At 47.1% G+C, this 25,128-nt stretch overlaps 3 protein-coding genes and 1 long non-coding RNA gene across 10 annotated transcripts; 2 read left to right on the top strand and 2 right to left on the bottom strand.

The window, feature by feature from the left end:
- Positions 1-6,106: 6,106 nt before the first annotated feature.
- On the top strand, positions 6,107-10,023 carry LOC112901408. Its single transcript, XR_003230275.1, has 3 exons — positions 6,107-6,777; positions 7,098-8,480; positions 9,888-10,023. It is a non-coding gene; the product is annotated as an uncharacterized LOC112901408 (long non-coding RNA).
- A 4,652-nt stretch (positions 10,024-14,675) lies between these two features.
- On the top strand, positions 14,676-16,937 carry LOC112901406 (AT-hook motif nuclear-localized protein 9-like). The gene is made up of 5 exons (XM_025970320.1): positions 14,676-15,234; positions 15,712-15,779; positions 15,906-16,073; positions 16,202-16,369; positions 16,507-16,937. The coding sequence occupies exons 1-5, from the start codon at positions 14,676-14,678 to the stop codon at positions 16,732-16,734; spliced, it is 1,191 nt and encodes a 396-aa protein (XP_025826105.1). The 3' UTR covers positions 16,735-16,937.
- LOC112901407 (probable phospholipid hydroperoxide glutathione peroxidase) lies at positions 16,783-19,044 on the bottom strand. Of its 3 annotated transcripts, none has more exons than XM_025970323.1 (7): positions 18,700-18,878; positions 18,403-18,479; positions 18,249-18,310; positions 17,505-17,623; positions 17,238-17,405; positions 17,093-17,166; positions 16,783-17,005 (listed from the first exon to the last, which is right to left on the bottom strand). In XM_025970323.1, the coding sequence occupies exons 1-6, from the start codon at positions 18,757-18,759 to the stop codon at positions 17,137-17,139; spliced, it is 516 nt and encodes a 171-aa protein (XP_025826108.1). In that variant the 5' UTR covers positions 18,760-18,878; the 3' UTR covers positions 16,783-17,005; positions 17,093-17,136. The 3 variants fall into 3 exon arrangements, with proteins under 3 accessions (XP_025826108.1, XP_025826107.1, XP_025826106.1); XM_025970322.1 differs by adding an exon at positions 18,888-19,044 and having other exon boundaries at positions 16,856-17,166; positions 18,700-18,801; XM_025970321.1 differs by having other exon boundaries at positions 16,856-17,166; positions 18,700-18,877.
- A 295-nt stretch (positions 19,045-19,339) lies between these two features.
- LOC112901405 (FT-interacting protein 1-like) lies at positions 19,340-24,308 on the bottom strand. Of its 5 annotated transcripts, XM_025970316.1 has the most exons (4): positions 24,076-24,308; positions 23,747-23,816; positions 23,123-23,266; positions 19,340-22,636 (listed from the first exon to the last, which is right to left on the bottom strand). In XM_025970316.1, exon 4 carries the CDS (start codon positions 22,600-22,602, stop codon positions 19,564-19,566), a length of 3,039 nt encoding a protein of 1,012 aa, XP_025826101.1. In that variant the 5' UTR covers positions 22,603-22,636; positions 23,123-23,266; positions 23,747-23,816; positions 24,076-24,308; the 3' UTR covers positions 19,340-19,563. The 5 variants fall into 5 exon arrangements, with proteins under 5 accessions (XP_025826101.1, XP_025826099.1, XP_025826100.1 ...); XM_025970314.1 differs by lacking the exon at positions 23,747-23,816; XM_025970315.1 differs by lacking the exon at positions 23,747-23,816 and having other exon boundaries at positions 19,340-22,631.
- Between the last annotated feature and the right edge of the window lie 820 nt (positions 24,309-25,128).

The following is a 25,128-nucleotide window of genomic DNA, read 5'->3' as shown; positions in this document are numbered from 1 at the left end:
TGCCATTGCCAGCTCGCTCGGGCGGCGGCAGGAGCCAGCAGGGGGTCGGTGATTTCGTACGGATTTGCTTTGCTCCTGAATGCGAGCTGGCGGCCCACCCCTGCTAACCTCCTCACGGGAGCACAATCCAAGCTGGACACGAACAAATAATCATGCTGCATCTCTCGCATCTGCCGCTTTGTTCGTATTGTATCCTTCTCCTTGTTCAGTTCTTCTCCTGGTGGTTGCACACGACGGAATGCTGCCCGGCTAAACAACTGCAAAAGAGAAGGCCGGCCGGCTGCTCACTCCAATCAATCATGCCCCCATCAGCTCCATCATACATGCTCGATCGTATCAGCGCGGCCAAGCATACAGCTAGTTGCAGCGGTGTACGTACCTAGCAAGCTAGCTAGCTACATGCATGCAGCCTGTGCAGCAGGAACAGTACGGTGCTCCATTACAACCACAGGAAATGAATTGAGTCGACGATCCACAGAAGCTGCAGAGCAGGGTCGAGAAGAAGAACAAGAGGAGGGAAAGGAAGGAAACGTGGGGGCTGTCACCTCACCTCCTCCGCCGACCCTGAATTAATTGAGGTCTCTCTCTCTCTCTCTCTCTCTCTCTCTCTCTCTCTCTCTCTCTCGACTCTGCCAACACGCCCAGATTTTATTTAGTTGAAGGACGACGTCCCGTTGACCTAGGCACGCGGACACGACGCGTGTTTGTGGACTTGCCATTACTGACGCGCACGTCCGGGATTCCATGCGACCGACGCCGCCTCCCTTTGTACCCCTCCCCGCGCCTTGCTTCCTCTTCTCTCCTAGTACTACTACTACCTGTGCCGGCTGCTCTGCAGACCATCAAATCCTTCTCGTCAGATCATCAGCATCGCATTATCGAACATGGAAGCCATGCATTCTTCACTCTTTCTCGCTAAACATAAGCTACTAAATCCTTCTAAACTTTATACACTTTGTGTTTTTTTTTTGGCCAAAAAAGTTGAGTAAAATAAACCTTCTCAAATGTAGGGGAAATGGAGAGAATTTTAGACCAAAGACAGCATTGGCCCTGCTTTCTTAGAAAGCACTGAGATTCTGACAGAAGCTAACAGAAGTAAAGCGAAGCAAAAGAGAATGATCTTCTTCAGTGAACCGGCGGGGCTCTGGGAGCAGCAAGTTGTCCAAAAAAAAAATTATGAGAACGTAACAGATGATGAGAAAGCCCACTCCACTACTGGCAACGCTAACGCCACACCTAAGGCCCACTTACATGAGCCCAGCAATGGAAGCCCAAAAGAACGTCAAGTCGCGAAACTCGCAGCCCACTTCCACTCGTCCGCCGCTTGCGGTTGCAGGCTTGCTCCATCAGCAGAGATCATCATCCCCTCTCTTGCCAGTTGCAGCCGCGCAGGGGGTCTACCACCACGACAAACAATGGCGCTTGCCCATGGGTCTACCACGGCTGCTGTTGCTGCTGCAGAGAAGAAGCCCGGCCGCAAGCCGCACTATGGATCCCTCGACACGCCCGCGCCAAGCTGCCCGGTGCGGCATGCTATTGCACGCCGCGGACACGCACGCCAAGTGTTCGACGAAACGCCGGCCGGTGGCAGTGCCAATCACCCACCATGTCTTCGGTGGCCCTGCCAGCCTGCCCGTGCTGTTCTGGTGAATTCCATTCCATCCCATAATTGCGCTGCCACTCCCCGTTGGTATTTCATCCCGTCGTCAACAGCTTTAACCTCTTCTCACCTTGTCCGTGCAGCTGTGCCTCTACAGTGGGATGGCCACTCGGATCCGAGCATCTCAATGCTTTAGGACCAATTAATTTCGTGTTATCTGACATGACTGTATCTTTCTGGTTGGCGTGCCGGGCTTCATGTCCACCACTATGCCAGCACAGTGTCCGTGCCGTGGGCATCAGCCCGTCATCATCCAAGCTCCACACCGCTGCTTCCTCGCCGTGGAGATGCCAAATAAATCTAATCGACTGTCTTTCAAGTGGCCAGCAACATCCTTTTCTGGAGGATATATTGCACAGCATCCGGGGAGCTGGATGATCTCGACCGGAATCGCCTTTTGTTCTCATCTTCCTCGTCATCAGAATTCACAATTCAGCTCACCTGGTTTACCAGCCTCGGTTCTTCAAGGGCTGAAGGTACCGTAAAAGACCCATTAATGCTACTTCTATGGGCTCTTACTCCTTATCCTTTTAATTCCTGAATGCTCCACATTGGATGCACTGACGCGCTACTCCTGCTTGCTTAGGTTTTATTCAGTGGCACATGACAGAATGCTGACCACTGCTGATATATGCCACTAAACCATGTGGAGGTCAGCTTTACCGCATCTTCACCTTTTGCGCTTGTAAAGCCACCCGTAACAGTTTCATAATCGAAGTGCTTTCTTGGATGCCTGAAGAGCTACCAGCTAGCTCTGTAGCTAGTTCGGCATCAGCTATTCACCATCTCCACCCCAGAACAACAGACTGCTGGGCTCTTAAACGCACACATGAAAATGCAGGAATCTGTTCCTGGATCGACCTGTTACCCTTCATCGAATGCCCGACAATTCAATCGTCCTCAGTGTCCTTTTACATGTCCAAATGCCACCACGCATGCCTGTCTCCATTTCTTTGTACATTCTTGAAGCTGGGAAAGCAACGTGACGCTGTTAAACAGCGACCTTGTATCACCAAAGTTCTTGCACGCAGCTCTCAACATTTGCCTAGCTGTCTTTGCAGTAGTTGGAGAGTTCAGTAGCCAGTCCACTTTTCCCACGGTGAAATATTGTTCTCTCAGAAAAAGAAATGTTCTACTCCATTTTACTATGCGTGGATCGGTGTCTGTTCTCATGGTTTTGTCAGCTTCAGGCAGATCTTTTTTTCCCCTAAAAGAAAGTTCCAATTGAACTCACAATGAATACATGCTCTGCTGAAGAATGGAGATCGTCAAAAGGGAGTCAACACAAAACACACTGATGTTTCACATCTTGAAAAAACTTATGTCTTAATTACGACCAGAGTCAATAATTACTTCAAGTTACGATGCGAGTAAATTATTATCTTATCTTGGCCCTTTACTCTCCCTTCAGCTTTTCACTTGTGCCATCACTTGGAGAAATGGTTGAAAGTTGCTTTTCATTGACAGGTAGCAATATCTATCTGCCTTGACTAACTGCTGTTTCTGCGCACCCCTATGAGGATCTATTTCGCAACAAGTGCGCTCTGCACAAAGTGGTACCGACTTCCAAGAACTTTGCATTTCCCCTGGTCTCACATGGTGATATAATTGGTGATAAAGTGGAGCATTTCCATCAGTGAACTTGTCCTTTCAAAAGTAGAATCATGTCATTGTTTTGCTGGTCTATGCTATGGCAACTTTCTAGCACGGTAAGCTTGTTTTCTCTTACTCGGTTCAAAGCATAAGAAAAAAGGAAGGACATCGAAAGTTTGCCTCATCTTTTGGTAGCAACGCGGGTATTGAAAGGAGGTACTATCTTGGGATGGAAAGTTGGCAAACGGGAAAGGCGAGAAGAAAATTTCTGGAATAGAGTTCTAGAAGTTTTGGATTTGATTGCCTCGATCCTGTCTTTCTTAAGGTAAGTGATCTGTCGAAATCATATGAGCTGTCTACACTCTGTTGCTTCACTTTCAGGTCTGCAAGAGTTTTTCATGTCAATTATACTATTATGCAGATAGATATGAATGCTCGTCTATAAAAGCTAAGCTTATAGCTAATTCAGATTCATACTTTAATCATCTCTTAAAATTTCGCAAAGTCCTATGACCTTTTTTATTATTATTATTTTTGGAGGACCCGCGTAAGGTTGTTTTCTTGCTAATTGCGGAGGGGTTTCACACTCTTTAATCTTTATAACCAAGAAGTAGTTTGAGAAGTGAGGACACTCAAAAGCCAATTAAATGGAAAGGACCTTTTCTTCTGTGGCACACTCATATCCTCAGATCATTGCAATTTACATGATAAAGAAAGAGAAAGGCAATAGATTCGAGCATCATCATGATACAATACACGAATCATTAGGCTGCTGTGTATCTACCATACATATCTCACGAGAAGCTGCACAAATCTTGAGTTTCCCTGGACATGTTGCTTCCTCTTTTTTCTCACTCTCCCCTCACCGTCTTCTTCTTGTTGCTGAAGCATCTTCCTTTGGGAGAATTCTAACAGAAGCTAGCTAAGAGCACCCAGGAGTCTGATGTTTTTGGTTATTTCTTCCTCACTCTGGAAAGAAGTTCAGAACGCAAATCAAATCTTGTGAATACATAAATATTTCTTAATGCTTCTCCATCGAGCTGATCATGCACCTTGGTTTACTGCATGCTTTTTTTTATTATTTTTCTAAATGACAGCAACTTACGTACCCTCTGTTAATGTTTAGAGCAGTGGTAAAAGAGGGTGAAGTGAAGAGGAGTAGAGGAGGAGGACAGCATGATGGCGCGAAGCACTGGAGGAGAGTGGACCTGCGTGAGCCACAAGAGGGGAGGCAGGAGGACGCATCGCTCACAGCATGTGGGCCCGTTTCTGTTGCTGTGGGGCAAGCGGGCTTTTTACTTGCGTGTGGGGTCGGCCTCTCAGACACTTCACATGACCATTGTCTTGGGGGCTTCGTGTGGTGCCACGTGGGCCCCGAGGTGCATGCACACACGCATCCCAAGACCTTGCCTATCCATACGCCCCCGGCCGTCCCTGAATGTAGAGGTTTACTACACTAGAATCGTAGGAAGTTAATGGAAGGTCTTCAGATGGTACGAATTTAAGTTGTGTATGAATTCGCACTAAATTTGTGTAGGTGGGTGGGTATATGGAGGTTTTGGAAACCCTTGGCCCAATGCAAGTCGTACGTCGTCAGAAGAATATACAGTGATCGAGTGGTGGTGTGAATCTATATATGGAAGACAACTTGGACAATAATGATGAGGATCATCAGAATAAGCATATGTAATTATCCAATAAGAGTGTGATTGATTGCATTGCTTGCACGCATGGGTGTGTTGGATGTAGATGGGGGCCGGGCGCATGCACGCGTGCGCCTGCAAGGAGTTGGAGTTGGAGTTGGAGCGGATCGGACGGCGATGGCGCAACTGCCTCTCCTCGATCTGGCAGTACAGTACAGTGCCTGGTTGTGGTCTGGTCCCTGCACCCTGCTGCATCTTCATCCATGGCCATGTGTGCATGCCTCATCCGCTGGCAGCGCTACCTAGCTGTTCCCATGCAGTCAATGCATGCATGTGTGCACAACCACAAAGAGAGCTGACTACTGATGAGAGCGGGCATGCAATGCCACTGAGAGAGAGCGAGAGAGTCGACGACGATTCGCGTCGACTTGCATGCCCATCTCCATCTATCTGTATCTGTATCTGTATCTTCCAGTCCAGCCCATCCATCCATCCATCCGGTTCAGGGTTCAGGTTGAGATCCAGAAATTATTATGGGCTGCCTGGCCGTGGCCGCGCCGGCCTCTGGACTCTGGACTCTGGAGTAGGTAGGTAGGTATGTAGGTAGGTAGGTAGCCAGTGCAGTGCGGTGCGCCGGCATGCTCGCTCTCCTCCTGCTGGTACTTGTGCTTGCAGCTGATCGATTCACTGCTCATCAAGAAGCAAGTGTGCTCGCCGTCGGTGTACATGTCGTACTGTGCGCTGGCTATCGATCTGCTCGCTACAAACAAACACAAACATGCATGCATGCTGCTCGAAGCCTCCTTGAAATGAAAGAATTATATGTGCTAGCTTTAGCTTCTCATCAATTACTACTACTAGCAACAAGTACTCCTCCTAGCAGCTAGCTAGCTAGCTAGCTATTAGGCAGCTAATCTAAGCATCCATCTAGTACTAACCAACAGGCATTTCGCTGTGGGCGAAGACTCGATGCACGGCCAATTCGGCATGGCTACCATGAGCCACTCGCTCACTTCACTTGGGGGGTTCTGTTGGCTCGGATCGGGGACGCGAGGACAGCCTCGTCATTTCCTTCCCCGGTCGGATGCACGCAGCATCTCCGTGGCGGGCCCGCCCTGTCCCCCAGGCCCATCTCACGTCCAAAGCGTGACAGGGGCGCTGCCTGCCTATACCTGCCCGCTGCAAGCGGCTACGGCGAGCAAAGCAACAGCCATCGCCCAACTCCTGCCTGCCCTGCCCTGTAGCTCTCCGTCCCCATCGTCTACCTCGCTACCTCTTGCATGTCGTTGCCTTGGCACCTTGCGACCTCCTCCCATCAAATCCATGGCGTTATAAACCCCGGCCCCCTCTTCTCCACCGTACCCCTAGCTACCACAACACCATGCTGCATGCATCATGTATCAGGAAGCCAGCCGCATCAGCAGTATAAATAATTCTCTCTCAGTGATTAGCTAGCAGGCTGCCTAGCAGCAGGCTCCTTCTTCCTCGGTTCTTCTTCATTCAGGAAGCTAGTGGAGGACTCCAAAGGGATCGCATTGATCTCACCATCCGCCGCCGCCGCCGGCACGCACAGCTGCGCGCAAGGACAGGATCAGTGCAATCCCTTTGGAATTTTCCACTTGCGCCTCCGTCCGCACGCACGCCCTCGGTACCCGCGCCGCCGCCGTAAATCTCCTCGATCGCCGAGCCTGCGACCCAACCCGAGGCATGCAAGAACGGCTCAGATTTGGAGGAGGATACTAGACATTGCTCACCGCCGGTAGGGTTCCAGGCTTCCAGCAGGCCCTCTGTTAAGGACGACGACGAATTGAAGCTGTGCGCTTCTCGCTGGTCTCCCATCCTGGGCTTGATATGATGATGATGCTTTAATTTCCTCGTGAGGTAAGTAGGAGTATTAATTTTAGTGTCGATATATACTAGTTCGATCAAAGATGTGATGATTAGACAGCAGAGGGAGAGAGTGATTATTTCTTATTTCTTTGCAAACTAAACGTTTGGTGCATGATTAATTTGGTCTGTTCTTTTTCGCCCTTCATTCGTGTTCTTCATTTCTGCTTGACTAGATGAAAATCGAGAAAATTCATTTTGCTAATCACACACACACATATAAATATATAAGGGACGAGAGCTGCTCGCTTCATTTCTGCTTGATTATAAAACGAATCTCATGCATATATTTTTTTGCGTCTGTATATATGCAGCCTTGAGAGAAGTACTGCTTGTTTGGGAAAATTTGGGAGGACAGGACCGGAAGAACACACAATTCCTTTGCAACTTGCAAGATCCTCGTTGTGCAAACTTAATTTGCAGTGGGTGGGTCGGATGACAACGAAGTGCAAGTGGTGAGAAAAGGAAAGGAAACGAAACGAGATAGTGGGGATCGATGAAACGTGGAGAATCGGTTTTGCATGAACTTTGCACGAATTAAAATAAAATTCTTAAGCACATGCATGTTGCCAATTCGCATCTTCAGTCTTTTATTCCCCCGGGCCCTTTTCTTGTTGGGCTAGCTAGCTGCTGCCTACTGATGATCATCTGCTATTCTCTCTCTCTCTCTCTCTCTCTCTCTCTCTCTCTCTCTCTCTCTCTCTCTCTCTCTCTCTCTCTCTCTCTCTCTCTCTCTCTCTCTCTCTCTTCCAGAACACGTTTATTTAGGCCAGTCGTGCCACCTGCCTAAAGTAATTTTTTTTTCCTTCCCTACGCCTGTACGCCGAACAACAGAACGGGTTTTGCGCGAATCAGACCAATTTCAGATGAAGGTGAAAAAATGAGCATACAAAGGATGAGTCAACAGTACATGAAGACGTATAAATGAAGGATCCTGCTTCCTATTAGCTAGCTGCACTATATTATTCGGAAAAGAAAAGGGAATGGCAGGTGAGTGGATGTATATATATACAACCCAGGTGCCTTGCCTTCTGAACATAAATTGGATCTGTTTGGATGGACTAATGTTAAATGCTAAACTTATTAGCCCTTATATATTTGCTAAAGTTTTTGAGTTCCGGCAAAAACGTTTAGCCGAGTTTAGCCGACATTATCAGCTAGCATTCCTATCTGGATGGACTAGTGCTAAACCTTAGCACTCTAGGGCATTAGTATTTGAACCGAAACATCCCTAAATACTGGAGTAATTATTCGATGTTGTTCATTATCATACTAATAACATGGTTAATATGCGTATATGTAATTTGTGCATGCAGAGAAAGATGTGGCATGCAGTGGGGCTCTTTAATTATTTCTCTTTGCCAGTTAGGGTAAAAGATGCAAGCAAAGCCCAGACAGGTTGCATTTATGAGGATTGAATATGCCGGCAGGCTGCAGCTCTAGGATCTCTCGGCTCTAGTATGGAATCTTGCTTGCTTCGAAATATATGCATGATCTCTTCTCTGTGTCCTTTCTCCTTTGTCCAAATATATACCAAACATATTCCTCAGACACTGCTGCTGCTTAATTTATTTTTCTTTATTTCCTGCACGTTTCTCGCCGATCGATGGGATGTATGACACGCGGATGATCATTTCATGCTTTTATTGTACACTGCACTGCACACACGGTGATGACCGAATCTGAAACCAAATCAGGTACGTAGGTGCTTCTAATAATAATAATATTTTTGGCTCCTTCTATCCTTATAGCTAGTGTGGATAATTAAGCCGATACAGCCTGGTCAATTTTTTTAGTGTGACTTTGCATTGGGACCCTCTCTACCTGCTGTATATATTATATTCTTATTGGTAGAGCACATCATTTTTTCTTAATAATGAACTAGTAGAGCTAAGTGCCAAAAAATGGCTCGCCGACGATGATCCTCGCGCGCAAGCTTAACACTCTAGCTTAGAAGATCTGCTTAGCTCCCGTACATATCCTAAATTTTGAGGTTTGTAGCGTGCCAGTCAATTTGATTCTGCAACTGATAAGATAGACAGATAAAAAGTCTATTTTAAACGATATCAGATGATGTCTATAGGATTTTAAACGATTGGCTATTTATCTGATATAGGTCCTGATAGATAAATAATAAAATGAACCAATCGGTCGATAACGATACAGAATATTAAATCTAGGCTCGATGATTATAGCACACATCGGCTATGAGTCTGATGTAAAAATAACTTATCGACTAGTTCCTCGATAAAAGCCATATCGGCTAGCAATTCGATGAGGATGGAGCAATTACTAAACATCCACCTTATCGCAAAAAAAACCACCAAGCCGATATCAATTAATCTACCGTTACCACCAATCGAATCGGACCTAACCGAGACAGCGTTGGCAGCAAAGCGATAAACTAAAGGCTACAAACCAATGGATCTAACTGCGACAAGATACACATGCAGCAAATGCTCAAATAAGAACAAGATAAGAAACTATTGGCTAACGAGGACTAATCTGATGCTTACAATAAAGAAATCAATCTTCTACTAGCAGCTAAGCAACAAATCCAAAAGATATAAGCCGATAGATCTAAATAAGATCAAGATAACTTTGGTTCTATCAGATCTAGCAAGAGGTAGAACGATGCAGACTCATGAGACTTGATAGGAATTGATAACTGGAAGGTGATTATACCAACCGAACCAGAGCAATCCAAGATATCGAAACAATGCAGTCTTGAACGGCGCTAATGCAGTTGATACAATTGTCATGGCCCTAAGCTAACACAAAACTTGCCAAACAAGAAATACCTAGAACAAAACTTGCCTAACAAGAAATATTTTTTAAAAAACACTAAGAATACATGGATTCTAATTTTTATTTTGTAGAGCTCTTGTTAATAAAGTTTACTTGCCGATCGTGTCCTTCCTTTATACCGAATCATCAGCTTCTTTCCATATACTTCATTGATCATAAAATTATTAAATTTTAGTGCAAACACTGCTCATGCCTGAACTTCGTCTACACCCGACGATGTGATGCTGCAAAACAGCTGGTGCGATGTGAGAGAAATGAAATCGATGACTGACCGATCGAATTAATATATAATACAGTAATTACCTGGAGGCGGAGGAGCTGTACGTACACTGCAGCAGGTAGACATGAACAACAGCTAGCAGCGCTCGCTGTGCATGGTGTCGAGACAGAATTGAGCAGGCAATAAGCGACAAGGGGATAAGTTGTGTGCATGGGAGAGGACGGAAGAAGAAGCGCTATCTAGCTAGCTGTTGGCTTCCCCGGCCATCTGGTCTGGCGAGTACACGTACGTACGCACGACTGTGGCTGGTGTGCATGTCTCGACTCAGTGTCTGCCTGGCACTTTGTACCACTGTACATGCGTGCTGATGCTAGCAGTAGCAGCGGGATTAGACAAGCCAAAACCTGAATGCAGGCTGCAGGGTTTCTGCAGGCTTTCAGCTCAGAGAACATGAGGCAAATCCAAATCTGGCCCATTAACGCGGCCCGAAGTATGTCAGCCTGTTATTTACTGGTTAGGATTCGGCAACAGTTGCTTGGGCCCTATTGAAGAGTTGGGCCTGGCAGCCTGTTTACTCCATATGAATCGATAGAAGAAAAAAAAGAGAGGAAATCTCAGCGACCATCTAAAATAAACAAACATTTGGATTCGGCCATGGGTGAAGCGAAGCGAGAGGCAGTGCAGGCGAAGACGTATTGAAGCCGACCGGCAAGCCAACCCGGCGGGGCGTAGGCGTAGCTTTCTTCTTTGTTGGCGTCAAGTTGCGGAGCAGAGAGGGATATATGTCGATATGATCGATCGTATGATGGAGAGGAGAGGGAGCGGCGCAGCGAGGCATCCAGATCCGGGGTCGCGATGCGCATCGGCATCGTCGATCGCCCACCATGATGATTGCTCAGATCAGACCAGATCATCAAAGGGAAGGGAAGGGAGCTGAGGGCTGAGGCTGATGATCGAGGGAGAGGCCTGGACGCCGGGCTGCGGGCTGCGGCTGCGCGGAGCCAAGCAATGCAAATTGGGTCGCTGTTGGTTGGTATCTTCCGGCCTTATCCTGTCAGCGTGCGGCCGCACTTATCCATCCCTTCCACACTCTCCCTCCCTGGCCAGTCGTCACAACCAAACCAACGCAGGGAAGAATCGCGGTAGATAGATTTCATTTCGGCATGGTCGTCGTGCGCTGGACGACGACGGGATGGCCGCTTGCTCCTCCGATCCACTGGCCCCGTAGGCCATTCCCTCCCCTCTGCATGCCTCTGTCCTCCGGACGCAAGCAAGCCACTTGTCGCCGCTTGCTGAATCTTCAAATCACAGCTGAACAAACCAGCTCGTTGCTACACTATTTCTGCATTGTTGTGTTTCAAATGAAATTGCTGAAAACTCCATGGCTTGCCGGAAGCTAGCCTGATGAATGGAAACCTGAAAATTTGTGATTTACTTGCTACTAGATCTAGCGGCTGTGACATTGGACTTTTTGTTCATAATCAGACTTTTTCTAGCGCTCAATTGCTGTCCCTGCCGGATCGCAAGGCGATTTCAATCGTGAAGGGTGCAGCAGTGGAGTTAATTTCTACCACGGAAGGAGTACTGTACAAACTGATTTGCTGCAAGTGGCATATATATAGTATACATGTTCCCAGAACCGCATCCTGAAAATATTTGGCTAGCTGCAAGTCGTGATGCATGAAGAGCTCCAAACCATAGCTTTTAATTAGAAGCCAATAGCTAGGCGATATATGGGTGTACGTCGTCGGTCCTTGTTAAAGCATGCGACTCGCAATCAGGCAGGTCAGGTGGCGCGTCCTGTTGGTTCCTTGGCACGCAGGGCGGCTGCTGGATGCTTGCATTGCACTAGCACTACTACGGCCGCGTTCCCTCTCCGATCCGTCCCAGCTTGGACGCGACAGCCATTTGCGCCCAAAGCAAAGACAGCGCCGCCTGCCGCGCCCCCACCACCGTTTGTCGTCCGGCGACCCGCCTCTCTAGCTGGGCGTCGCCGGCCGGGTCCCCCTCCCGGCCGGCCACAACTTGCGATCCAGCACCCGTATGCTCATCGCCGATCGGCATGAGCACGACTGGGCAAGTGGCCAGCGTGGCGGGCAAGGCGCGGCAGCCACTCGTCCCCGGGCGGCCGGATCATCGGTTATTCTATCTATCCAGCTGCCGTTGCGAGCGGATCGGAAAAGGACGCCACTTGGAATAGTATTATTATTATATACTATCCATCGCTCGATCGTCTTGTAGATATTTTCTCGCAGCTAGCTCTCGTTGGTGACTCGATCGAACTCGACTGACCGCAGACAGGATCGGATGGAGGAGATGAGACTTGCTAGTAGCAGCCTGCCCTAGTGCCCTGGCTAATCGGATCGGATGGATGCCGTCCTAGCTCTGGCCTTTTGATGGGTCGCAATTGCGACGTCGTGTACGTGTGCTGGCCTGATGGGATCGCAGCGTGCTGCAACCACAGTACTGAACCGGCCACGACGGCTCAACCAGAGATCCATCCATCATTGGATCGATCGAGTGCTGACCTGGTTAATCGTCGGAGTGACTCTCGGGCACTGATTGGCATGGAAATTAAACAGCGTGAAAAAAGCGACCAGGGTTGCCGTCGTTCACCCGACCCATCCCCTTTCACTGTCAACGAAACGAATCACAGAAAGAATCCACCATCACAAGAAGAAAGAGAAACACGCACTACTCTACTGGACTGTTCAGATTACGTAGAAACTAACCATGCAATGTGCGTGTAGTCACAACCGCCAGCTTTGGGATAAGCAAGCTGCCTAATTTGACTTGAGGAGCGCAAGCTAAGCTAGCTAGTTGCTGCTGGCAGTTGAGAGCTGGAAGCCAACAGAAAGAAGGAGCGATGAGTGCAGTGAGCTCATCATAAATGGCAGCAGGTTTGTGGGGGACGAAAGGGATGGGCCGGCCATATGCTCGTATTCAAGGGCATCACGTACGGATTGATCTATCTATATATATGTATATAATCTTGCAATACTCATATATATGTGCATGGTGCTAGCTCGATCCGCACGTTACCACTCAGCATGACACGCAGTTTTAAGCGTGAATGGCCACGCCAGCTGCGAAACTAGCTTAATTAGTTTGTCCCCCCCCCCCCCCCCTTTGATTACCTTTCCGCACCTCCAATTTTTTTTTTTGGGCAGATCAACCCATTGCCTCTTCTTCAACAGAACCAACCGTAACTTGTATTATTGAGAGTTTTTAATTGAAATTTGCGATTTTGAAGATACATGAGTAACAATAACATCAACTTGACTATGATAGTTCAATCAATTCAGATGCACGACAGAAGAAAAGGACTAACAAGTTAGCCAAAATATATATGCCTCAAAAAGGATCCAATACTTGGACTTTTTTCACAATTTAACCTGTCAGATATGTATTCCCTCCGTCCGTCCTGTAATATAAGGCATTGTAGCATTTTCATGACAGATTAAGTAGATATAGAAATGACGCATGTACCCTATTTAATATCTTGTTTGGTTGTTATTTTGCTGATTTTATGGTCGGTTGGGAATAATTAGTTTTCAAAACATCCTATGATGCTTTATTTTTAGATACAAATTTTGAACCCTCTAATATCTTATATTCCAGGACAGAGGGAGTAATTGCTAAAACTATTTAAAGTCTGGACTCGTGGAGCCCACACCAAGAAGGTTAGCATAGAGGATAGATGTTTGTTTTGCATAAAAAAGATAAAACTGCAACTTTGTGGGTCATATTTTTTGGTCATATTTTTCTAAATTTATTTTCTAAATTAATAATAATATTTTTTTGTTGCAGGCGACGTGCCTATCAGCGGCACGACGCGTGTGAGGACTTTATCAATTTTATGATCTAACAACACAGTTCCTTGGACGTGTTTATTAAGGTAGAATTATGTGCATGTTTCTATAGGATGAATATGCGCAAGTATATGTGAACATCCGTCTTTCTGTATTTATTTTTGGAAAAAGAGCAATCTCGTTCACTTATTAACAAACTCTCTCCTTCCTAAATTTTTAATCATTTTGATTTTCTAGATATATAATTTTTATTATATATTTAGATATATATCAAAACCTATGTATCTAGAAAAGTTAAAACGACTAGAAATTTAAGACGGAGAGAGTATAAATTACCTCGGCTATCCAATTATTTTTCTACGTGATATTCATCCCACTCATTTTTGCATGCTCCTCCAAAACGGTTGTCGAACCCGAACTGTGGAAAAGTCTCTCCGGTTCCAGCGAAGCTGAACTGAAGAGCGCGTGGTGTGCTGGGTCGGCAGGCACTGTGCGTGGGGCTGGCGGGTAGCGACAGGCCACCGCCCGCTGATGGATGGAATGGAAGCGACGGCGTCGCGCAACGCAACCAAAGGAGAGGAGAGCGGCGGAAATCGGGGCGCCGTTGGCCCGCGCCGCTATCTTTTCGTCGGGTGCACGGAAAATCTTATCGGCTCGCGCGCGGTGTGGGGTGGCGCTGATGCTGGTGCCCATCCTGAAAAACACAGCGCCGCTGCCGCCTGCCCGCCGCTCCTTCCTCTCTCTCTCGTCAGCTCATCGTCTCCCTCCGCTCCGCTCGTGTAGGCCAAGCCAACCGCGTCGCGTCATCTTATCTCTCCCCCATCATTTCATCCGATCTATCGTCTCATCTCCTATCTATCCCCTTTCCTTTCTCTCTCCTCCCCATCCTCCGCCTGCCTTGCACGATTCTCCAGCAAGGCCAAGGCCAAGGCCAAGGCAGCTGCACCTCCGTCGGAGGAGGAAGAACGACGACAGAGCGTTCCGGTGATCGGTCGTGATCGGAGAAGCAGAGGAGAGAAATAAAGCCTCGTCCTTGGGGGCGACTTCCATGCATGGATGGCAAGGAACTCATCTCACCGTCCGACCTGCAGTCATTCTACCAGCAGCAGCAGCAGCACAGGGCGGCGCTCGGCGGCGGCGGCGGCGCCCATAGCCCGTCCTCGCTGGCCGGGATGCACTCCGTCATCCGCCCCATGCCCAACATGCCCAACATGAACATGAGCGCCGCCGCGATCCTCAACTCCATCGGCGGGGGCTCCCTCGCCGGCATGCAGTTCCAGATGGACACCGCGCCGCCGCCATTGATGCACAACAGCACCATGGGCTCCGTCTCCGCCTCCGCCTCCGGCACGGTCCCGCCCGCCCCGGCCCCCGCGGAGCCCGTCAAGCGGAAGAGAGGGAGGCCGCGCAAGTACGGGCCCGACGGCACCATGAAGGCGGCGGCGGCGGCGCAGCAGCAGCAGCACCTCGTCAGCGCGCCGCCGAGGATGGGCTCGTCCATGTCAGGACCCGACATGCTGGGCGCCCGGGGGATGGAGGACCCGGCGCAGAAGAAGCGCCGTGGGAGGCCGCCGGGCACCGGGAAGAAGCAGCAGACGTCGCCCTCCGTAGGTAAGTGGACCAGCTAGCTGATCTTTGCCCTGGTCTTTTAATAATTACCAAATACTCTAGATGATTAATCTGAAATATGATTCCAAACGACTTTAAAACTTGTTTTTACCTTTTGGTTTGATATGTTGTACATGTAAGACAAATCTTCTCGCTAAAGAAAGTATAAACATGTCAGATTTTGTGATGGCAATTGCACCTTTCATTGTTTAACGAGCAGTTGGAGAATCATTCTGTGGTCTCCGAATTTGTAGGTTTTGCTTTCTCCCTTCCACCCCCCCCCCCCCCTTCTGCCACCGTATCCAGAGCCTGCTGCAAACATAGCCCTCTGAACTCGAAAAAACCATGTCAAACTCAGCTACAGACCAATGTCCATTCATTGTCTGGATGAAGAACATGTTTTGTCAGTCAACTCAGAAATCAAAAGTGAAGACAAGGATTTCTATTTTCCTGTCCCCTGACCATGATTTCGTGTTTCAGGCAATGCGTTCGCTGGTTCAGCTGGAACGAGCTTCACTCCGCACATCATCACGGTATCTCCTTCAGAGGTGCGCCGGCAATGCATAGTATACTGCTGTTTCGCTACACTCTTGATGTTTCAAGAAAATGCAGCTAGCTAGCATTCCCGTTAGTTGTTCTTTCTGACAGTCGCCGTTGGTATGCACTTTGACCAGGACGTCGCGGCGAAGATCGCTGCCTTCGCGAACCAGTCTTCAAGGGCGGTGTGCGTCCTCTCGGCGACGGGGTCCGTGTCCAGGGTCGTGCTCCGCCACCCGGGCGACGCCTCCCCCATGACAAGGGTTCACTCGTCGCCGCCTTACAAGAACCCTGCCATCTACGAGGTACGCGCACAACGCAATGCAAGGCCTGTCTGGGACGACGGATTCCACATGAACTAGGTGGAATTTCCAAACGGGGCCTGACGCTTTTCAACTTCCAATAACTCTTTGCACGTTGTGCATGATTGCAGGGGTTCTATGAGATCCTGAGCCTAACAGGCTCTTACAACCTGGCCGAGGGCTCACAGCAGCAGGGCCAACAACAAAGCGGCGGGCTCAGCGTCACGCTCTGCAGTCCGGAGAGGAATGTGATTGGAGGTGTTTTGGGTGGACAACTGGTAGCTGCAAGTACCGTGCAGGTACCGTTCCAACTGAATGAATGAAGTTTGTCAATGTTATACTAGTTCAATCATTGTTTGGTTGGTTGGCTACTGAATGTTGAGACATGAATGGAGTTTACAAATATAATTTTGGCTGGCCTATATATGCTATGCAGGTTGTATTGGGGAGCTTTCACCAGGGAGGGTCGAGATCCAAGTCGAAGAAAGCGGCGGCGAAGCAGGCGGCCTTCAGCCCTGACGGCGGGCAAGAGGCGTCGCCCAGCTCCGGGCACAACCAACAAAATCTAACGCCACCCTCCGTAACAGGAGGCGGAGGGTGGCCCACCTCCGGGATATTTGACACCAGAAGCTCCAGCATTGATATCAACTCATCTAGAGGCTAGCTCAGCTCATTTGTCGATAATTCCAGTTCAATTTTCTGCTTGCACAAGAATACCCAAACCATACTTCGAAATAGCTTATTCGGTTTTTTTTTGAGTAAACTGTTATAGAATTCACATTCACTAGGCGTCGCTCAAATGTTGCGAGTTGTGTTCTTGCATTGCATTGCTTATTCGAATCCGAAGATCCCCGGCCCTTCTTCTTCCTTGTATGATGATGTGCCATTCCCAGTCATGCAATGCAGTCTAGTATTACAATTTTCTCCTCCCTATGCTGAGGGCAAATGCATCTTGGATGCAGTCAGAACAGTATGCATACAAATGAATAATTACCAGTGGCGAAGAAAAGCAGGCAGCATATAACAGAACCGGATGCTGGAATGGTCTTCCAGTCCACACAGAGCTCTAGGCTTCCAAAAGCTTCTCGATGTCATTCTGCAGAAACGACATCAACCAGGTGAATCACCATGTTCTTGCAGAGAGCAGACTATGTATTGAACCATCACCTCAATGCTCGACGGGGAGCTGATCGGTGCAAATCTGCCCACGACGTGCCCATCTTTGTCAACTAAGAACTTGGTGAAGTTCCATTTTACGCGCTCTCCAAATAGACCGCCTTTCTCTGACTTCAGGAACTTGTACAACGGAGCGGCATTGCTGCCGTTCACATCAACCTGCTTGACAACTCCCGGTCTATTTAGATCGAAACGATGCCTATCTGGTTCTATGCTAACAAACACAAGAAAACAAGAAAGGTTCTTCATTGGATATACCTTGCCAAAAATAGGATACTCTGCTTTGAAACGGGTGCAAGCAAGCTCAGCAATCTGCTCATTGGTACCTGGCTCTTGTCCAGCAAACTGATTGCATGGGAACGCCAGTATCTCCAATCCTAACCAGAGCAGAAAACGGCAAAGATAAATGGAAGGTGCAGAGAAAAAAAAAGTTTTGGGTTATTGGCTCTACTGCTGAGAGCAAGTTATGCCAACATCAGAAAAGTATACACTTGTTAAAAAATAATGATAGGATATACAAGAAAAAAGGATGCAATAGCCTCCATTTCCAGATAAATGCCAGCTCTAATGATCTGAGCGTCCACAATAGCACGAGGAAAATGAAAGAATCGATGCAATGTGAATTTGGATAGAAGTACAAGGGACGCTGGAATTTACACTTTGTATAAAAGTAAACAAGAAATAGTTTAATTGAGTTCCCCAAAGAAAATGGGGAAGCCCGAAAGATCTAGTAGGAAAAAATACCATATATTCCCTACAGTTACAGATAAGCCAAATCAACTAGTTTGGTTTTGACACTAGTCGCAGCATGCTCAATCAAGGAATATTAGCTATCAGGTTCTGGTTTTAACTGTTCTCCAAACAACTGAATCAGGATTTGTTCATACTACAAGAAAGTTAAGGGTAAAATCAGGAGAACACTGCTTATTTGCCATTGTTACTTTGAGCCTTGAGGGAACTAGAAAAATACATGCAAGTATGCAATGGACAAATGCAAAGTACCTTTGTCCCCATATTTCTTATGGAGTGATCCCAACTCAGTATAGTTGGAATTCGTCAGACCACTGCAAGTGTATCAAAGTCAGGTAGAAAAACACACACAAAAAGAACGAAAAACTCGATAAACCATCTAAATGAAATTATATAAAAATCTAACCATTGGGAAGCCACATTCACGATAAGCAGAACCTTCCCCTTGTATCTGCTAAGCTCCACATCATTTCCCCTTGAGTCCTGCAAAGTAAATTGTGGAATTCAAGGTTTCAAATACCATAACTGTTAAAAGAAAACCAAGAATTTCGATTTTGTTCTCTGCTTCACACATAGTACAAGTGCATTCATTAAAAAAATCAATGCAGTCTGTCAAAGTTTCACATATAAACCAGGCCATGTTCGATAAGAGAAATGGATGCCAGAGAGAAATCGAGGGAAGGGTGGAGACTAGAGTCTAGACCTTCACGACGAAGTCATGGACGGAGCTAGCGAGCTTGGAAGAAGACTCCGCCGCACCCATCTTTGGTTCAAGCAATGTTCAAATGTTTTCTTGGACAAGGCGCTGGAGAAAGGATTGTTTGTAGAAGAAGAAAGTAAAGTGATAATACTTGGAACGAGAGGAACAAAATTATGGCAACTGGCGAGTACCTATCATGGAATTTCGTTCTGCATTTCAGAAAGCATCCCCTTCAAGAATTCTCTCTTTTTGCTGTCCAGATGCTTTCCATAGATGCTAATGCCAGCCACACACAAATAAAAGAACGAAGTGATACTTGACTGGGCTAGTTCTGAATCACAAATATTTCAATGGCAGATAATGCTACACTGAAAGTAGTCAGGATATTATAGAATGTTGGACAACGCAACAACAACAAAAGATAGCCTTCCTCCTATCCTTACATGAAGCTGAATTACAAGTAAAACCCGCATGCACAAACCTGGACTAGTTTAAAAAAACAGAAATCAACCACAGAAAATGGGCTGCACAACGATCAGTAGTTGCTCAAGATTAAGGATTTGAGTATAAGCTAGCAGATCCATAGCTAAATGCAATTTTAGGACTGCAGATGAGGGGACAGAGCACAGAACAAAGCGAGCTACTAAACAGTGGCTAAGTAGATATTTCAGAAACGATCAACACAAAACAAAAGCTCATAGGTCTAAACATGATTTTGGCAATTATTCCCAGAATTCAGCAACTGATACGATTTACAGGCTCTCAAGTCCTGAACATAATTAAATAGCAACAAAGTCAACCAGACTACAGTATCAGAGAAAGCATCTCTAGGTATTACAATTTTAAGACCGCCAAATGGCAGCTTATTTATAGCATACTGTCGGTCCTTGCTGGCAACCGCCTGAAGAAGTTCACTGGTACTGATGGTAACCTACGTCTGAACCTTGGGTGCCTCATGACATAGAACCCTCCTAGTGCAGCAAGAACTTGAAGTGGTGTAACATACAGGACTACTGCTGCTATCAAACAAAATAGGACAAAGACTGCTGTGGCCCGAGGGTCCCTCCAGCTAAGCAATGCTTGAACCCTCTCCCCTTGTGTTGCTATATCACCAACCACTGTTTGAATCCTTCCAGCAACACTCCTCAATCTGTCATACCTCATCCTTACAACCTCAGGATTGCGGCTGGTAGGGAACGTATCAAACTCCTCATCAAGTTCATCGGGGTGAACAGCCTCTGCATGAGAGATCTTGGTATTCATGTGTGGAGGATAGCGAGGTCGGTAGCGGAAGTTCCAAATCCCTATAAGAAACATGTACAAGAACACTGTTGGGAGTATGAGCTCCGGAAAGCACACCAGCATTATATAGAGAATGTGAACTAGCACAGTGGTAATAGGATTCTTCCATGCACAGACACCACTGAACCACTTGCTAACAGCAAACAAGCCTGAGAAAACTGTCATGAGTCTGAAGAAGTTTGCTTTGCTTTTCCTCATGCTCCACAAGTGAGAATCAAAATCTGTCATGTATTCAACAACTTCCTTTCTCAAAGGTGGCTCCATCCGGCTAAGTCGAGCAGCCACAATCTGGACAGCTTGATGGCGCAGCATATCAACCTGAAGCACAGGTATTGGGCGCACATAGTGCATTTTTGGAAGCAAAGGACGAGAGTACAGACACAACATGTTTACCAATGATGTTGAGGAAAATCGAATCGCTAGGTGCAGTTCGCCCATCTTTTTGACCCCCGATGAGTGGAGAACCAGGAGAGGATATGAGTGGGTGTACACACGCCCAGTTTCAAGTGTGGAAAGGCGTATTCGAACCTTGCCTATCTTCCCATCTTTGCCAATGGATGTCTTCTCCCCACTCTTCTCTCCAAGTTGACCATTGTCAAAAACACCAATAGTCAGGACAGTTGAAGGATCATAGACTTCCCAGGTGTACTGTTCGTTGAATCTGGGGTTTGGGTTGTTCATGATGGTACGTGTCCTTACCCACTTAGACCCGTACTTAGCAACACAATAGGTATCTGATGAACCTTTTCCATCTCGTGTTTTCATAGGAACAATCCCTTGAGCACCAAGGATACCAAGTTCAAGCAAACCAATGGATGGCTTCCAGAGTTGCTTGGCTGTTGGTCTAAGGTCACTGCTGTAGTTTGTCGACTCATCAAGAACATGGTACCCTCCATCAAGACAGAGACGGAGATGAAGCCGAGTAGAGAACTTTTCCTTCTTCAGTTGGTCCACATCAACAAGAACGGGCTTCTCGAGATTGAACCACTTTCCATGGACAATACGGTCATCAGCACGTCTATCAATCATTGTCAATGGTATAATTACTCGGCCAAGCATTTCATCTTTAGTAGGAGCTACACGATCCTCAAGAGTCAGAATAAGGTTATCCTCAAATGGTTCAGCAGCCACAAACAAAAGGTCTTCATTCCAAAATGGGTTGAAATTTCTAGCCTGCACAGGTTTTGTCCTCCCCAGTTGATGCCCCACCTGAGCTCTCACAAATACATCTGGATAGCGGGTCTTATCGAACATAGCAACATCTTGGGCCTCAACTATATTAACTCGCAGGTACCACAATCTGGGAGCATGATAAACTTTAGACTTCATGTGTGTTACAGCAGATGGATCTTCAAGTGTTGCAGCATCTGAATGCCAGGCATCAGGAAATGCTTCATCAGCTTGGGTGCCAACCCAAACTGCAAGCATGAGCTCACCCATAGACTTATCCCCGTTCTTACCAACAAGCCGGTACCATTCTGGAGCCAGTGGGCTGTCAGGGGGCACACGGATTGGAACATCATTCAAATCAAATCGCACCAAGCCAACAAAGTCATCCTTAAGCAAATCTTTGTCTTTGACCACAACTTCAAGGACAGATGCCTGCATACGGTCCCTGGAAAAGGCAAAGACTGCATTCCACTCAGGATTCCTCTGCTTCTCAAAGTGTTTAGTTATCCCTCTATAGTTGCCAATTCTCACTTCAACAAAAGGATCCAGGCTTCCAGTGACATCCATGTCAGGCAAGTCCCGAGCCCTGACCACACGAACAAACAGATACTGCATTCGCTCCACAAGGTCATAAGTGCTAGCATGCTTTTCACCACGTATAACCCGGCCACCGACAACCTGCCCACCACCAAGAAATGGACTGGTCTCTTTGAGTGCATAGTCCATGGGCTGCTGGGAGGCCGCTGAATACATTCTGACGATCCTGGGTGGTTGAGGTTCAGGTTTCATCTGGTCTACAGAGTACTTGGAAGGCTGCTCACCAAAACTAGCTGGAAGATGGCCATGGTTATGATGATGTTGTGCCTCCTTAGCAATGGTGTGTAAGGTTCTCGCCTCAGACCTATGCTCCTGAGATTGGTGCAGGTTAGTACCAGTTATATCAGCTGCAATTTGCTCTGCTGAACTTGGAGCTGGAGGAGGATTATTCGAAACAGGGTCCATTGCAGGAAGAGGGTTTGAAGCTTTGATGGCGGGGTCATTGGTGATGTATACTTTCAGACCCAGTTCTCCTTTGACGCGCGAGAACATCCCGCGCTTCTCTAATGGATAGTGCATGACCACCGAGTCAGGAAAGGGCACAAATGAGGTTCCAGCAATCCTGACCTTCCCAAGGAAGGACCTGGAACTTTCCATGGTTTTGTTGACATTGTAGACATATGCTTCAAGGGCGAGCTCAGGAAGATTAGAAGGATCTGATATATTGAAGTAGAAGCGCTCATTCCACACCGGGTTCAGGTCCTTCTCCTTGATGGCAGTACGGAACCGCTGCCCATCAAAGGTGAGCTCGACGCAAGCACTGGCAGAACCTTGCCCGTCCTTGGGCATCAGGTCATGAGCACTTACGACCTCCACACCCAGCTTATATGCAGCCATTGCCTCGGCTGATGTTGTAGTTCACTATACTGCACTGCACAAGAGAGATGAAATTGTTGGAACTGCCTAGAAATAGGAATCCACGAATTAGCTACTTAAGCAAAAAAATAAAAATACAATTGTAACAGGCTAACACAAACAGCAACAAAAAAACAAACAGGACGTGCAAATTGAATAACTAAAAAGTATACTAGTATTTAAAGATACAGCTTAAGTGAGAATTATACTTCCATATACTCATTCGGCAATTTTTCGATCATGTCGTAAAACTTGTAAACAGTCAACGTATATTGAAAGACTAAATCTCTAGGAGTGTTCAGTTGAACTCCCCAACACTTTTTTTTTTGGAAAACAAAACGATATTACTACTACTACATAGTGCAGCAAACATACCAGAAACAAACTGAGTGGAACAGGTGTGTGCCAAGATCAAATATTTGGATTTGAGGACTGAAAGTGAAAGAAACTATTCCGCGCCAGCAGGATGAACAATCTTCCCAAGCAAGCAAGGTTTCCCTACCAGCAAAAGAAGTAGTCAACTCAAGGCTGGACGGATCTCCACTCCACACGTATGTGGAAGGAAGAGAGGCGCAGTTGCGTTGGAAGGATGACTGGATCTAGATCGAGGAGTGTCGCAGCTGATGCTGTAGTTGAGTATACTGCGCTGCAGAGAAAGAAAAATAGTGACTGTTAGCAATGCCTGCAAATATGAATCCATGTAGGATTTATGAAGCAGGCTACCATCAGTAATCAAAATAAACAATAGAATCCACTTTTCTTAAAAAGGAAGAAAAACAGTTGATCGATCATGTCCTAAAACCTGTATCAGTCCACATCAATCAAGCGATGACTAGAATCCCTTTCACACCTGATTCTGGGACCACACATGAGTCTGAGGCGATTCGCTAAACACTGGTCGGTGACACCGATGTTTGGTAGTTGAGAGCTGATGTCGACAAACCCAAAAGAAAAAAAAATGAGGCTACAGATATTAATATTTGGCTTTCTGGACTTATCTGAGGCACAAGCACATCAGACTTTACAGATACAGCGCAGGAATCATAGGACTGACGCGTATAATATATTGAATCTGAGCACGTTGGCGCGATTAGTTAAATCAGGAAGTATATCGAAAAAGTTGTACCGGTGCAAAAGAGTGGCGCTCTTTGACGTCGCCCCGCAGCGCTGAACTCGGACGTTCGAAAGCGACGCAACTGACCGGGGAAAAAGAAGGAAGGAACTAAGATAAACATCCAAGTGAAACTAGACTTTTCAAACGCACGAAAAAAAAAGACCTACGATTCCATAAACACAGAGAGGGAAAATAATAGAATTCGACGCACAGACATGAAGAACCTGGAATTCGACGTACAAAAAAAGACCCTAGAGTTGAACACGGGAGGCATCGCAGGACGCTGGATCAAAGAGACGAAAAAAAAAACAAAGAAAGAAAGGAGGTTCAGATCCGGTCACCTGTCAGCGCGGCGCTCCCAGATCCGGCTTCCCCAGCCTAATGCCTTGCGAATCCGAGGCTGGCAGGCGCAGGAAGCAGAGCACCGAGGCGATGGCTCCCTCACGCGGCGGCGTCCGCCATGGAGGCGAGGCGGGGATGGATGGAGCGGGGGATGGAAAGGACGGATGGGGGCGAGGCTTTTGGAGGGGTTTGGTGAAGAAGAGGAAGGGAGAGGAGGAGGGGCGTCTGGGGAAGGGAAGCCAAAAGCCGAAGGGGGCGTGGCGTGCTCTTTGCGTGCGTTACCAGTGCGCTCTACTCCACTGTACGCTTGCTGTCATGCCTGGGATTAACGGTCAAGTATGACTTGAACAACCAAAATTTACGCCCATCCATACATCATCATCATCATCATAATACTCTAGGAGGAGTTGTTGATTTCAGACCCAGAACTGGAGGCACAGTATAGCAGATAGAGGAAGGTTCCAGGAATGTCGACGGCGTTGGAGCATCTTCAAAAGATTTGTTACATCTTCATGAATAGAGATTTTAGTTAGAAAATTGAATTTCTCGCTAGGTAAAAACTACGAAAAGCTGTTGGAGATTATATGGATATAGAAAATAAATTTTACTCAAATAAATTTCTAAATTATGATTTTAAAAGTAGATTTTAGAAAAACTATTGGAGATGCTTTTAGCAGGCAACTGGTAGAACAAAATCTGATCATATCCATCTGTACTGCACTATCAATGTTTGTTCCGTTGAATATGGGGATGAGTGACCGTATCTCGACGATTCCTTTCCTTGGACGACGCACAATAGTACTAATATAAAAAAAAATCAGAAGACGGCCAGATGGGACCTGGCTTGCGTACAGGTAGGTGAACGCGTGGGTTTTATTGCTATCTGTCCGCCCAGGCGTCGGCATACGTACCACATGGGACGGCTGCGCTCCGTCATGGGTGTGCGTGCGTGTGCATCTAGGCTCTGGAGGCCTACCTGCGTCTGGGAATCGCAACGGGTCCGGTAGCAACGACGGAGCGTGTGTGGCTCCGAAGCTGCACCGCATTTTTTT

Source organism: Panicum hallii, chromosome 7 (genome assembly GCF_002211085.1).
Source record: "Panicum hallii strain FIL2 chromosome 7, PHallii_v3.1, whole genome shotgun sequence".
Classification (NCBI taxonomy): domain Eukaryota; kingdom Viridiplantae; phylum Streptophyta; class Magnoliopsida; order Poales; family Poaceae; genus Panicum; species Panicum hallii.
The sequence above is the reverse complement of the archived record's forward strand: the minus strand, read 5'-3'. Positions and strand labels throughout refer to the sequence as shown.